At 50.8% G+C, this 13905-nt stretch overlaps 1 protein-coding gene and 1 long non-coding RNA gene across 4 annotated transcripts in view; both read left to right on the forward strand.

Annotated features, from left to right (window-relative positions):
* The window catches only part of LOC112130237 (uncharacterized), a 20518-nt gene extending 16475 nt beyond the window's left edge, over positions 1-4043 (forward strand). The window contains exon 3 of the long non-coding RNA XR_008516268.1: positions 3811-4043. This is a non-coding gene — a long non-coding RNA (uncharacterized LOC112130237). The remainder of the gene's footprint in view (positions 1-3810) is intronic.
* Positions 4044-7788: 3745 nt separating this feature from the next.
* KLK3 (kallikrein related peptidase 3) lies at positions 7789-13631 on the forward strand. Of its 3 annotated transcripts, none has more exons than XM_024238370.2 (5): positions 7789-7875; positions 9090-9249; positions 10868-11154; positions 11329-11465; positions 12400-13631. In XM_024238370.2, exons 1-5 carry the CDS (start codon positions 7830-7832, stop codon positions 12484-12486), a joined length of 717 nt encoding a protein of 238 aa, XP_024094138.1. In that variant the 5' UTR covers positions 7789-7829; the 3' UTR covers positions 12487-13631. The 3 variants fall into 3 exon arrangements, with proteins under 3 accessions (XP_024094138.1, XP_024094137.1, XP_024094139.1); XM_024238369.2 differs by having other exon boundaries at positions 12843-13631; XM_024238371.2 differs by having other exon boundaries at positions 10997-11154; positions 12843-13631.
* The last annotated feature ends 274 nt before the right edge of the window (positions 13632-13905 follow it).

Here is a 13905-nt window from a genome sequence, read left to right on the forward strand (position 1 = left end):
CAGGTTCAAGTGATTCTCTTGCCTCAGCCTCCCAAGTACCGGGATTACAGGCGCCCGCCACCATGCCCAGTTAATTTTTGTATTTTTAGTAGAGACAGGGTTTCACCATGTTGCCCAGGCTGGTCTCAAACTCCTGACCTCAGGTGATCCACCTGCTTTGGCCTCATAAAGTGCTGGGATTACAGGCATGAGGAACTGCGCCTGGCACTTTTCTCACTCTTATTCTCTCACAAGCACAAGGTGGAATTTTCCAGAGCCTACATGCTGTGATATTGTAGCAAATTAAACCCTGAAGCAGATATGAGAGTCCAGCTGTCTTTTATTAAGCCAGACATTAAAGAGACTTGCAAAAGTGTATAACATTTTTTTCTCACTAATTTTTTTGTCTTAAAATATAGCTATTTTTCATTAAAATACATTATGCCAACATATATTTATTATTGTTATTTAAAAATAAATTAATAACTGAATATTTTAAAGATTTCTCAGTTTTAGTATCTACTGTGGTGAGTATCAATAGATATAGTTACTATAAACAAAAACCCATGAAAGGCCCTCAGTAATTCTTTTTTTTTTTTTTTTTCGATGGAGTTTTGCTCTTGTTACCCATGCTAGAGTGCAGTGGCACAATGTTGGCTCACTGCAACCTTTGCCTTCCCGGTTAAGGTGATTCTCCTGCCTCAGCCTCCTGAGTAGCTGGGATTACAGGTGCCTGCCACCACGCCCGGCTAATTTTTGTATTTTTAGTAGAGATGAGGTTTCACCGTGTTGGCCAGGCTGGTCTCAAACTCCTGACCTCAGGTGATCCACCTGCTTTGGCCTCCCAAAGTGCTGGGATTGCAGGCGTGAGCCACCGTGCCCGGCCCAATAATTCCTTTTTTTTTTTTTTTTTTTGAGACGGAGTCTTGCTCTGTCACCAGGCAGGAGTGCAGTGGCATGATCTCGGCTCACTGCACTCTCCGCCTCCCAGGTTCAAGTGATTATCCTACCTCATCCTCCCGAGTAGCTGGGATTACTGGCGTGTGCCACCATACTCAGCTAATTTTTTTGTATTTTTAGTAGAGACAGGATTTCACCATGTTAGCCAGGATGGTCTCAATCACCTGACCTCGTGATCTGCCCGCCTCAGCCTCCCAAAGTACTGGGATTACAGGTGTGAGCCACAGCACCTGACCCCACACCAATAATTCTTAAGAGTGTAAACGTGTCCTGAGATGGAAAATGTTTGAGAACCACCATTCTAGACATTTTCCTGAATTCTAGAGTGTGGGAGTACAGAACCTGGAGCTTGGCTTCTGGAGCCTAGATTCTGGAATTTGGAGCTGGAATCTGAGGCTTGGTTGCAGCAGTGTGGGGCTGGCTTCCAGAACACAGATTTGACATGCTCATCTGCTGCGTGGGGTTTACTATCTGCCTTGAATCCTAAAGTCTGCCCTTGAGGGATCTGGAATCTGGAATCTATTATCTTTAGTTGAACACCTCCAGTCTGCGTTCTGCTTTGCAGAGCTGGATTCTTTACCAGTGATCTGTTCTGGCATTTCAACTTCACATAGAGTAGGCCAATTCATGGTACTGCTTTCATCCAATCAAGCAAATGAATCGTTAGAGCCCTTTCTAATTCCCCTAGTTGCAATGTTAAACCCAATATTTCTGTTTAGTGGGTCCATATTATTAAATTCAGCCTGATCTAACCTTATATTCCTTTCACCATTATTCCATACCCATCCTTAATATGCATTCCCACATATATTTCCTGGATTTCTGTCCATATAAGGGTAATCCCAGCTTTGCCAGTTTCTAGTGACCTAACATTTCGGTGACTCATGTTATCGTTTTTTAAAGTGGAAATAACAACAGTTCCTGTACAGAGTTTAGGGCTTCCCAAGATGACCCTCCATTGTGACATCAGATGAGATTCCAGGAGAGTCCAAAAGATCATCCTTAAGGTTCAGTCGTTTGCTAGGATGCTCATGGTTGTGGTTTATTACAGCAAAAGGATACAGATGAAAATCTGGCAAGGGAGAGGTGAATGAGGCAAAGACAAGGAGAACTCAAAGTGCAAAGCTTCCAGTTTTCTTTTCCCAATGACATCGTGGAAAGCACTAGCATCTCTGAGCAATGATCTGTGACAATATTCACCATGTATTGCCATCCAGGGAACTCAACTGAGCCTTGATTTCCAGAGATTTTTTTGTTTTTTTCTGAGACTGAGTCTTGCTCTGTGCCCAGGCCGGAGTGCAGTGGTGCAACCTTGGCTCACTGCAAACTCCACCTTCCGGGTTCACGCCATTCTCCTGCCTCAGCCTTCTGACTAGCTGGGACTACAGGCACCCGCCACCACGCCCGGCTAATTTTTTGTATTTTTAGTAGAGACGGGGTTTCACCGTGTTAGCCAGGATGGTCTCAATCTCCTGACCTCGTGATCTGCCCACCTCGGCCTCCCAAAGTGCTGGGATTACAGGCGTGAGCCACCGTGCCCGGCCGATATCCAGAGATTTTTTTGGGGGCTCCATCACACAGACGTGTTGACCATCTTCATGGTTGACTTTTAGTATCCAGCCCCTCTAGAAATCTAGCTGATATGGTGTGGCTCAAAACCTTTAGCATAAATCACACCGTTAGACTATCTGGTGTGGCCCAAACCTTCAGGTGAACAAAGGCACTCTAATCTGGCAGGATATTCCAAAGCATTAGAGATGACCTCTTGCAAAGAAAAAGAAATGGAAAAGAAAAAGAAAGAAAGGGAAAAAAAAAAAAAAAAAAAGAGATGACCTCTCAGGCTCTGAGGGCAAAGGCCTGAGGTCTTTGGGCAAGGTCAGTCCTCTGTTGCACAGTCTCCCTCACAGGGTCATTGTGAGGATCAAATGTGGTCACGTGTACGAGGCACCAGCACATGCCTGGCTCTGGGGAATTCCATGTAAGTGTATGTTTGCACTGCTGAATGGCTGGGATGTGTCAGGCATTATCTTCAGCACTTACAGATGCTCATCGAATCCTCACAGCATCACTATGGGGTGGGTATTACTGGCCTCATTTGACGGAGAAAGTGGCTGTGGCTCAGAAAGCGGGGACCACTAGACCAGGGACACTCTAGATGCTGGGGACTCCAGAGACCACGACCACTCACCAACTGCAGAGAAATTAATTGTGACCTAATGTCCCTGTCCTGGAGAAGGTGGAGGTGGACCTTCACTAACCTCCTACCTTGACCCTGTCTTTTAGGGCTGTTTCTGACCTCCACCATGATACTAGGACCCCATTGTATTCTGTACCCTCTTGACTCTATGATCCCCACTGCCCACTGCATCCAGCTGGGTCCTCTCCTGTCTCCATTCCCCGCTTGCCAGTGCAGTCTCAGTGCCCAACTCTTTGTCAGTAACTCTGAAGGGGCTGACATTTTACTGACCTGAAAACAAATAAGCTAACTTGCCAGAGTTTTGTGAATGCTGGCAGAGTCCATGAAACTCCTGAGTCAGAGGCAAAGGATCTTACTGCTCACAGCTCAGCAGACAGCATGAGGTTCATGTTCACATTAGTACACCTTGCACCCCCAAATCTTGTAGGGTGACCGGAGCAGTCCAGGTGGATGCTGTGCACACAGGGTTTGTGCCACTGGTGAGAAACCTGAGATTAGGAATCCTCAATCTTATACTGGGACAACTTGCAAACCTGCTCAGCCTTTGTCCCTGATGAAGATATTATCTTTATGATCTTGGATTGAAAACAGACCTACTCTGGAGGAACATATTGTATTTATTGTCCTTGACAGTAAACAAATCTGTTGTAAGAGACATTATCTTTATTATCTAGGACAGTAAGCAATCCTGGATCTGAGCGAGATATCATCTTGCAAGGATGCCTGCTTTACAAACATCCTTGAAACGACAATCCAGAAAAAAAAAGGTGTTGCTGTCTTTGCTCAGAAGACACACAGATACGTGACAGAACCATGGAGAATTGCCTCCCAACACTGTTCAGCCAGAGCCTTCCACCCTTGTCTGCAGGACAATCTCAATGTTCCACCATTAAATACTTTTTCTATCACATCCCGCTCCTTTATGCCTAACCAAGGTTCTAGGTCCGGATCCTGACTGTCTCTGGCAGCACTCCACTGCCAAACCCAGAATAAGGCAGTGCTCAGGATCCTGAAGGGGCATGGCTGGGGATCAGAACTTCTGGGTTGGGGTGAGGAGTGGGTCCAGCCTCTTGAATTTCAAAGGAGGAAGAGGCTGGATGTGAAGGTACTGGGGGAGGGAAAGTGTCAGTTCTGAACTCTTAGGTCAATGAGGGAGGAGACTGGTAAAATCCCAGCTCCCAAGGTACTGATGTGGGAATGGCCTAAGAATCTCATATCCTCAGGAAGAAGGTGCTGGAATCCTGAGGGGTAGAGTTCTGGGTATATTTGTGGCTTGAGGCTCTCTTTGGCCCCTGAAGGGCAGAGGCTGGAACAATTAGGTCCAGGGTTTGAGGTGATAGTAATGGGATCTCTTGACTCCCCAGGAGTCCGAGGATCGAGGGTTGCCCATTCTTCCATCTTGCCACCTAATCCTTATTCCACTTGAGGGTATCACCAGCCCTTCTAGCTCCATGAAGTTGCCCCTGGGTGAGCACAATCTGAGCATGAACGATGTCCCAGAGTCCTTGGGTGTCATCCACTCATCATCCAGCATCCACACTCTGAGGGCGTGGCCAGCACCATGACATCATGTTGTTGTGACTATCCCTGCAGGGCGCCTCTCCAGCCACCTGCCAACCATAGAGCTGCTGACATCCTCCTCTGGTGGGAGTGACGTGCATGGTGCCAGGCTGGGGCCTAGTGTTAGACAGGGAGCCTGGAATCATAAGGATCTAGGACTTGATCCAGGACTCAAAAGTGCTAGAGAATGGCGGTATGTCGCCATCCATGAAATCTCAAGGGCTTCTGGGTGGAGGGCACAGGGACCTGAACTTGTGGGTTTTCCCCAAGTCCACTGCTCTCCCAAGTGAGTCTCCCAGATACGAGGCACTGTGCCAGCATCAGCCTTATCTCCACCACATCTTGTAAAAGGGACTGCCCAGGGCCCTGATGAACACCATGGTGTGTGCAGGAGTAGGGGGTGGAGGCACGGACTCCTGTGAGGTCACAGCCAAAGGAGCATCATCATGGGTGGATAGGAAGCAATGGACAGGCTTGAGAACTTGGATGTGGTTGTATTTGGTTTTCTTTGGTTAGATAAAGTGCTGGGTATAGCATTGAGAGTGGAGTATGAAGACCAGTTAGGATGGAGGGTCAGATTGGAGTTGGGTTAGAGATGGGGTAAAATTGTGCTTTGGATGAGTTTGGGATTGACACTGTGGAGGTGGTTTGGGATGGCATGGCTTTGGGATGGAAATAGATTTGTTTTGATGTTGGCTCAGAAATCCATGGGGATTGAATTGGGGATGAGGCTGGGTTTGATTTTGGAGGTAGAAGACGTGGAAGTAGCTATCAGATTTGACAGTGGCCATGAGTTTTGTTTGATGGGGAATCAAACAATGGGGGAAGACATAAGGGTTGGCTTGTTAGGTTAAATTGCGTTGGGTTGATGGGGTCAGGGCTGTGTATAATGCGGTTGGATTGGTTTGTATTAAATTGGGTTGGGTTTTGGTTGAGGATGAGTTGAGGATACGCTTCGAGACACTGGATCCATGAGATTCTCACTGGAGTGGAGAAAAACTTCCTTTCCAGGATGAATCCGGGGAAGCCTTAATTCACGTGTGGGGGAGGTCAGGCCACTGGCTAAGTATATCCTTCCACTCCAGCTCTAAGATGGTCTTAAATTGTGATGATCTATATTCACTTATGTCTCCCTCACTGTGCTTGGAGTTTATCTGATCACTCAACTAGAAACAAGGGAAGATTTTATCAAATTCTTTTTTTTTTTTTTTTTTTTTTTTTGAGACAGAGTCTCACTCTATTGATTGCCCAGGCTGGAGTGCAATGGTGGCCAATCTCGACTCACTGCAATCTCTGCCTCCCAGGTTCAAGTGATTCTCCTGCCTCAGCCTCCTGAGTAGCTGGGATTACAGGCGTGCACCACCACGCCCAGCTAATTTTTGTATTTTTAGTAGAGATGGGGTTTCACCAATGTTTGCCAGGCTGGTCTCGAACTCCTGACCTCGTGATCCACCTGCCTCGGCCTCCCAAAGTGTTGGGATTACAGGCGTCAGCCACCGTGCCCAGCCACTTTTGTCAAATTTTTGAGACACAACTCGGGCTGGATCAAGTGAGCTACTCTGGTTTTATTGAACAGCTGAAATAACCAACTTTTTGGAAATTGATGAAATCTTATGGAGTTAACAGTGGAGGTACCAGGGCTCTTAAGAGTTCCCGATTCTCTTCTGAGACTACAAATTGTGATTTTGCATGCCATGCCACCTTAATCTTTTTTTTTTTTTTTAAATCAAGGTTTCGGTCTCATTCTATTTCCCAGGCTGGAGTTAAATGGTGTGATCACAGCTCACTGTAGCCTTGAACTCCTGGCCTTAAGAGATTCTCCTGCTTCAGTCTCCCAATAGCTAAGACTACAGTGGTCCACCACCATATCTAGGTAATTTTTAAATTTTTGGAGGGGCCGGGCGCAGTGGCTCACACCTGTAATCCCAACACCATGGGAGGCCGAGGTGGGTGGATCACGAGGTCAGGAGTTCGAGACCAGCCTGACCAACATGGTGAAACTCTGTTTCTACTAAAAAAAAAATAGAAAAATTAGCCGGGCGTGGTGGCACACAGCACTTGTAATCCCAGCTACTCAGGAGGCTGAGGCAGGAGAATCACTTGAACCCAGGAGGCAGAGGTTGCAGTGAGCCGAGATTGTACCACTGCACTCCAGCCTGGGCGACAGAGTGAGATGGATCTTGCTTTGTTTCTCTGGTTGGCCTTGAACTCCTGGCTTCAAGTGATCCTCCTACCTTGGCCTTGGAAAGTGTAGGGATTACAGGCATGAGCCACCATGCCTGACCTGTCGTTTAATCTTGAGGTACATAAACCTGGCTCCCAATGGCTAAATATTTTGTTGGAGAAGGGGCATTGGATTTTGCATGAGGATGATTCTGACCTGGGAGGGCAGGTCAGCAGGCATCTCTGTTGCACAGATAGAGTGCACAGGTCTGGAGAACAAGGAGTGGGGGGTTATTGGAATTCCACGTTGTTTGATGGACCTTGGATTTTGAAATGCTAGGGAACTTTGGGAGACTCATATTTCTGGGCTAGAGGATCTGTGGACCACAAGATCTTTTTATGATGGCAGTAGCAATGTATCTGTGGAACTAGATTCTGGGTTGGGAGTGCAAGGAAAAGAGAGTACTGAATGCCAAGACATCTATTTCAGGAGCATGAGAAATAAAAGTTCTAGTTTCTGGGCTCAGAGTGGTACAGGAATCCAGGAGTCTCACAATCCCCTGGGTGCTGGTATTTTAGGGCACGTTGGGTCTTGGAGTGCAAAGGATCTAGGCACATGAGGCTTTGTATGAAGAATCGGGGATCGTACCCACCCCCTGTTTCTGTTTCATCCTGGGCCTGTCTCCTCTGCCTTTGTCCCCTAGATGAAGTCTCCATGAGCTACAGGGCCTGGTGCATCCAGGATGATCTAGTAATTGCAGAACAGCAAGTGGTAGCTCTCCCTCCCCTTCCACAGCTCTGGGTGTGGGAGGGGGTTGTCCAGCCTCCAGCAGCATGGGGAGGGCCTTGGTCAGCCTCTGGGTGCCAGCACAGCAGGGGCGGAGTCCTGGGGAATGAAGGTTTTATAGGGCTCCTCAGGGAGGCTCCCCAGCCCCAAGCTTACCTTCTGCACCCGGAGAGCTGTGTCACCATGTGGGTCCTGGTTGTCTTCCTCACCCTGTCCGTGACGTGGATTGGTGAGAGGGGCCATGGTTGGGGGGATGCAGGAGAGGGAGTCAGCCCTGACTGTCAAGCTGAGGCTCTTTCCCTCCCACCCAGCACCCCAGCCCAGACAGGGAGCTGGGCTCTTTTCTGTCTCTCCCAGCCCCACTCCAAACCCATACCCCCAGCCCCTCCATATTGCAACAGTCCTCACTCCCACACCAGGTCCCCGCTCCCTCCCACGTACCCCAGAACTTTCTCCCCATTGCCCAGCCAACTCCCTGCTCCCAGCTGCTTTACTAAAGGGGAAGTTCCTGGGCATCTCCGTGTTTCTCTTTGTGGGGCTCAAAACCTCCAAGGACCTCTCTCAATGCCATTGGTTACTTTGTCCTGAGCCCCTCAATCCTATCACAGTCTACTGACTTTTCCCATTCAGCAGCGAGTGTCCAACCCTATCCCAGAGACCTTGATGCTTGGCCTCCCAATCTTGCCCTAGGATACCCAGATGCCAACCAGACACCTCCTTCTTCCTAGCCAGGCTATCTGGCCTGAGACAACAAATGGGTCCCTCAGCCTGGCAATGGGACTCTGGAGAACTCCTGATTCGCTGACTCTTAGCCCCAGACTCTTCATTCAGTGGCCCACATTTTCCTTAGGAAAAACATGAGTATCCCCAGCCACAACTGCCAGCTCTCTGATTCCCTAAATCTGCATCCTTTTCAAAACCTAAAAACAAAAACAAAAACAAACAAAACCAACTCAGGCCAGAACCGTTTTCTCAACCTGGGACTTCCTAAACTTTCCAAAACCTTCCTCTTCCAGCAAATGAACCTAGCCATAAGGCACTTATCCCTGGTTCCTAGCACCCCTTATCCCCTCAGAATCCACAACTTGTACCAAGTTTCCCTTCTCCCAGTCCAAGACCCCAAATCACCACAAAGGACCTGATCCCCAGACTCAAGATATGGTCTGGGCGCTGTCTTGTGTCTCCTACCCTGATCCCTGGAGTCAACTCTGCTCCCAGAGCATGAAGCCTCTCCACCAGCACCAGCCACCAACCTGCAAACCTAGGGAAGATTGACAGAATTCCCAGCCTTTCCCAGCTGCCCCTGCCCATGTCCCAGGACTCCCAGCCTTGGTTCTCTGCCCCCATGTCTTTTCAAACCCACATCCTAAATCCGTCTCCTATCCGAGTCCCCCAGTTCCTCCCGTCAACCCTGATCCCCCTGATCTAGCACCCCCTCTGCAGGCGCTGCACCCCTCATCCTGTCTCGGATTGTGGGAGGCTGGGAGTGCGAGAAGCATTCCCAACCCTGGCAGGTGCTTGTGGCCTCTCATGGCAGGGTAGTCTGCGGGGGTGTTCTGGTGCACCCCCAGTGGGTCCTCACAGCTGCCCACTGCATCAGGAAGTAAGTAGGGGCCTGGGGTCTGGGGAGGGGTTGTCTGTGTCCCAGAGGAATAACAGCTGGGCATTTCCCCCAGGATAACCTCTAAGGTGAGCCTTGGGACTGGGGGAGAGAGGGAAGGTTCTGGTTCAGGTCACATGGGGAGGCAGGGTTGGGGCTGGACCACCCTCCCCATGGCTGCCTGGGTCTCTGTCTGTGTCCCTCTATGTCTGTCTGTGTCGCTTTCATTATGTCTCTTGGTATCTGGCTTGGGTTGTGTCTCTCCGTGTGACTATTTTGTTCTCTCTCCCTCTCTTCTCTGTCTTCAGTCTCCATATCTCCCCCTCTCTCTGTCCTTCTCTGGTCCCTCTCTAGCCAGTGTGTCTCACCCTCTATCTCTCTGCCAGGCTTTCTCTCTGGGTCTCTGTCTCACCTATGCCTTTTCCCTACTGAACACACGCACAGGATGGGCCTGGGTGGACCCTGAGAAAAGGAAGGGCTTTGGCTGGGCATGGTGGCTCACACCTGTAATCCCAGCACTTTGGGAGGCCAAGGCGGGTAGATCACCTGAGGTCAGGAGTTCGAGACCAGCCTGGCCAACATGGTGAGACCCCCATCTCTACTAAAAATACAAAAAAGTAGCCAGGCGTGGTGGCGCGTGCCTGTGGTCCCAGCTACTCAGGAGGCTGAGGGAGGAGAATTGCTTGAACCTGGGAGGTGGAGGTTGCAGTGAGCCGAGACTGCGCCACTGCACTCCAGCCTGGGTGACAGAGTGAGACTCCGTCCCCCCCAAAAAAAAAAAGAAAAGAAAAGAAAAGGAAGGATTTTATCCCTGATGTGTGTGGGTATGAGGGTATGAGGGGGTCCCTCTCACTCCATTCCTTCTCCAGGACATCCCTCCACTCTTGGGAGACACAGAGAAGAGCTGGTTCCAGCTGGAGCTGGGAGGGGCAATTGAGGGAGGAGGAAGGAGAAGGGGGAAGGAAAACAGCGTATGGGGGAAAGGACCCTGGGGAGGGAAGTGGAGGATACAACCTTGGGCCTGCAGGCCAGGCTACCTACCCACTTGGAAACCCACGCCAAAGCCGCATCTACAGCCGAGCCACTCTGAAGCCTCCCCTCCCCAGCGGTCCCCACTCAGCTCCAAAGTCTCTCTCCCTTTTCTCTCCCACACTGTATCACCCCCTGGATTCCTCTCTACTTGGTTCTCGTTCTTCCTTTGACTTCCTGCTTCCCTTTCTCATTCATCTGTTTCTCACTTTTTGCCTCGTTTTGTTCTTCTCTCTCTCTTTCTCTGGCCCATGTCTGTTCCTCTATGTTTCTGTCTTTTCTTTCTCATCCTGTGTATTTTTGGCTCACCTTGTTTGTCACTGTTCTCCCCTCTGTCCTTTCATTCTCTCTGTCCTTTTACACTCTTTCCTTTTCCCTTGGTTTCTCTCAGTTTCTGTATCTGCCTTTCACCCTCTCATACTGCTGTTTCCCAACTCATTGTCTGTATTTTTGGCCCGAACTGTGTCTTCCCGAACCCCGTGTTTTTCTTGCTGTTTCTTTCTCTCTTTTGGAGCCTCCTCCTTGCTCCTCTGTCCCTTCTCTCTTTCCTTATCATCCTTGCTCCTCATTCCTGCATCTGCTTCCTCCCCAGCAAAAGCGTGATCTTGCTGGGTCGGCACAGCCTGTTTCATCCTGAAGACACAGGCCAGGTATTTCAGGTCAGCCACAGCTTCCCACACCCGCTCTATGATATGAGCCTCCTGAAGAATCGATTCCTCAGGCCAGGTGATGACTCCAGCCACGACCTCATGCTGCTCCGCCTGTCAGAGCCTGCCGAGATCACAGATGCTGTGAAGGTCATGGACCTGCCCACCCAGGAGCCAGCACTGGGGACCACCTGCTACGCCTCAGGCTGGGGCAGCATCGAACCAGACGAGTGTACGCCTGGGCCAGACGGTGCAGCCGGGAGCCCAGATGCCTGGGTCTGAGGGAGGAAGGGACAGGACGCCTGGGTCTGAGGGAGGAAGGGACAGGACTCCTGGGTCTGAGGGAGGAGGGGCCAAGGAACCAGGTGGGGTCCAGCCCACAACAGTGTTTTTTCCTGGCCCGTAGTCTTGATCCCAAAGAAACTTCAGTGTGTGGACCTCCATGTTATTTCCAATGATGTGTGTGCGCAAGTTCACCCTCAGAAGGTGACCAAGTTCATGCTGTGTGCTGGACGCTGGACAGGCGGCAAAAGCACCTGCTCGGTGAGTCATCCCTACTCCCAAGATCTTGAGGGGAAAGGTGAGTGGGGACCTTAATTCTGGGCTGGGGTCTAGAAGCCGACCAGGCATCTGCCTCCCCTGCTCCCCAGCTGTAGCCATGACCCCTCCCTGTGTCTCATCTCATTCTCTCCTTCCCTCTTCTTTGACTCCCTCAAGGCAATAGGTTATTCTTACAGCACAGCCCATCTGTTCCTGCATTCAGCACACAGTTACTAGGCACCTGCTATGCGCCCAGCACTGCCCTAGAGCCTGGGATATAGCAGTGAACAGACAGAGAGCAGCCCCTCCCTTCTGCAGCCCCCATGCCAGTGAGGGGCACAGGCAGGAACAGAGACCACAACACAGAAATGCTAGAGGGTGTCAGGAGGTGATCGGGCTCTGGGGGAGGGAGAAGGGGTGGGGAGTGTGACTGGGAGGGGACATCCTGCAGAAGGTGGGAGTGAGCAAACACCTGCCGCAGGGGAGGGGAGGGCCCTGCGGCACCTGGGGTTGCAGAGGGAACAGCATCTGATCAGGCCTGGGAGGAGGGGCCTAGAGGGTGTGAGGAGCACAGAGGAGGTTGCCTGGCTGGAGTGAGGGATTGGGGCAGGGTGCGAGAGGGAAGAAAGGACCCCTCCTACAGGGCTTCACCTGGGCCACAGGAGGACACTGCTTTTCCTCTGAGGAGTCAGAAGCTGTGGATGGTGCTGGACAGAAGCAGGACAGGGCCTGGCTCAGGTGTCCAGAGGCTGCCGTTGGCCTCCCTATGGGATCAGACTGCAGGGAGGGAGGGTGGCAGGGGTGTGGGGGCAGTGATGATGGGGCTGACCTGGGGGTGGCTCCAGGCATTGTCCCCACCTCGGCCCTTACCCAGCCTCCCTCACAGGCTCCTGGCCCTCAGTCTCTCCCCTCCACTCCATTCTCCACCTACCCACAGTGGGTCATTCTGATCACCGAACTGACCATGCCAGTCCTGCCCATGGCCCTCCATGGCTCCCTAGTGCCCTGGAGAGGAGGTGTCTAGTCAGAGAGTAGTCCTGGAGAGGTGGCCTCTGTGACAAGCCACGGGGGCAGCATCCTGCAGATGGCCTTGGCCCTTGTCCCGCCAACCTGTCTACAAGGACTGTCCTCCTGGACCCTCCCCTCTGCACAGGAGCTGGACCCTGAAGTCCCTTCCCCACCGGCCAGGACTGGAGCCCCTGCCCCTCTGTTGGAATCCCTGCCCACCTTCTTCTGGGAGTCGGCTCTGGAGACATTTCTCTCTTCTCCCAAAGCTGGGAACTGCTATCTGTTATCCGCCTGTCCAGGTCTGAAAGATAGGATTGCCCAGGCAGAAACTGGGACTGACCTATCTCACTCTCTCCCTGCTTTTACCCTTAGGGTGATTCTGGGGGCCCACTTGTCTGTAATGGTGTGCTTCAAGGTATCACGTCATGGGGCAGTGAACCATGTGCCCTGCCCGAAAGGCCTTCCCTGTACACCAAGGTGGTGTATTACCGGAAGTGGATCAAGGACACCATCGTGGCCAACCCCTGAGCACCCCTATCAACTCCCTACTTGTAGTAAACTTGGAACCTTGGAAATGACCGGGCCAAGACTCAAGCCTCCCCAGTTCTACCGACCTTTGTCCTAAGGTGTGAGGTCCAGGGTTGCTAGGAAAAGAAATCAGCAGACACAGGTGTAGACCACAGTGTTTCTTAAATAGGTGTAATTTTGTCCTCTCTGTGTCCTGGGGAATACTGGCCATGCCTGGAGACATCTCACTGTTTGAGGACACAGATAGGATGGGGTGTCTGTGTTATTTGTGGGGTACAGAAATGAAGGAGGGGTGGGGTCAACACTGAGAGAGTGGACAGTGACATGTGCTGGACACTGTCCATGAAGCACTGAGCAGAAGCTGGAGGCACAACGCACCAGACACTCACAGCAAGGATGGAGCTGAAAACATAACCCACTCTGTCCTGGAGGCACTGGGAAGCCTAGAGAAGGCTGTGAGCCGAGGAGGGAGGGTCTTCCTGTGGCATGGGATAGGGATGAAGTAAGGAGAGGGACTGGACCCCCTGGAAGCTGATTCACTATGGCGGGAGGTGTATTGAAGTCCCCCAGACAACCCTCAGATTTAATGATTTCCTAGTAGAACTCACAGAAATAAAGAGCTGTTATACTGTGGTTTATTCTGGTTTATTACATTGACAGGAGACACACTGAAATCAGCAAAGGAAACAGGCATCTAGGTGGGGGTGTGCAGAAAACAGGGAAAATATTTCAGTTGTTTTCTCCTAGTGGGGTGTTGTGGACAGCACTTAAATCACACAGAAGTGATGTGTGACCATGTGTATGAAGTATTTACAACTAAGGAAGCTCACCTGAGCCTTAGTGTCCAGAGTTTTTATTGGGGGTCTGTAGGATAGGCATGGAGTACTGGAATAACTGACCTTAACTT

This window comes from Pongo abelii, chromosome 20 (assembly GCF_028885655.2).
Source record: "Pongo abelii isolate AG06213 chromosome 20, NHGRI_mPonAbe1-v2.0_pri, whole genome shotgun sequence".
Taxonomy (NCBI): domain Eukaryota; kingdom Metazoa; phylum Chordata; class Mammalia; order Primates; family Hominidae; genus Pongo; species Pongo abelii.

Bases quoted from the DNA above. Each gene is read 5' to 3' on its own strand.
- KLK3 (XM_024238369.2), top strand. From the start codon at position 7,830: ATGTGGGTCCTGGTTGTCTTCCTCACCCTGTCCGTGACGTGGATTG. The intron at 7,876-9,089 runs GTGAGAGGGGCC...CCCCCTCTGCAG, and splicing joins CCTGTCCGTGACGTGGATTG to GCGCTGCACCCCTCATCCTG. The intron at 9,250-10,867 runs GTAAGTAGGGGC...CTTCCTCCCCAG, and splicing joins GCTGCCCACTGCATCAGGAA to CAAAAGCGTGATCTTGCTGG.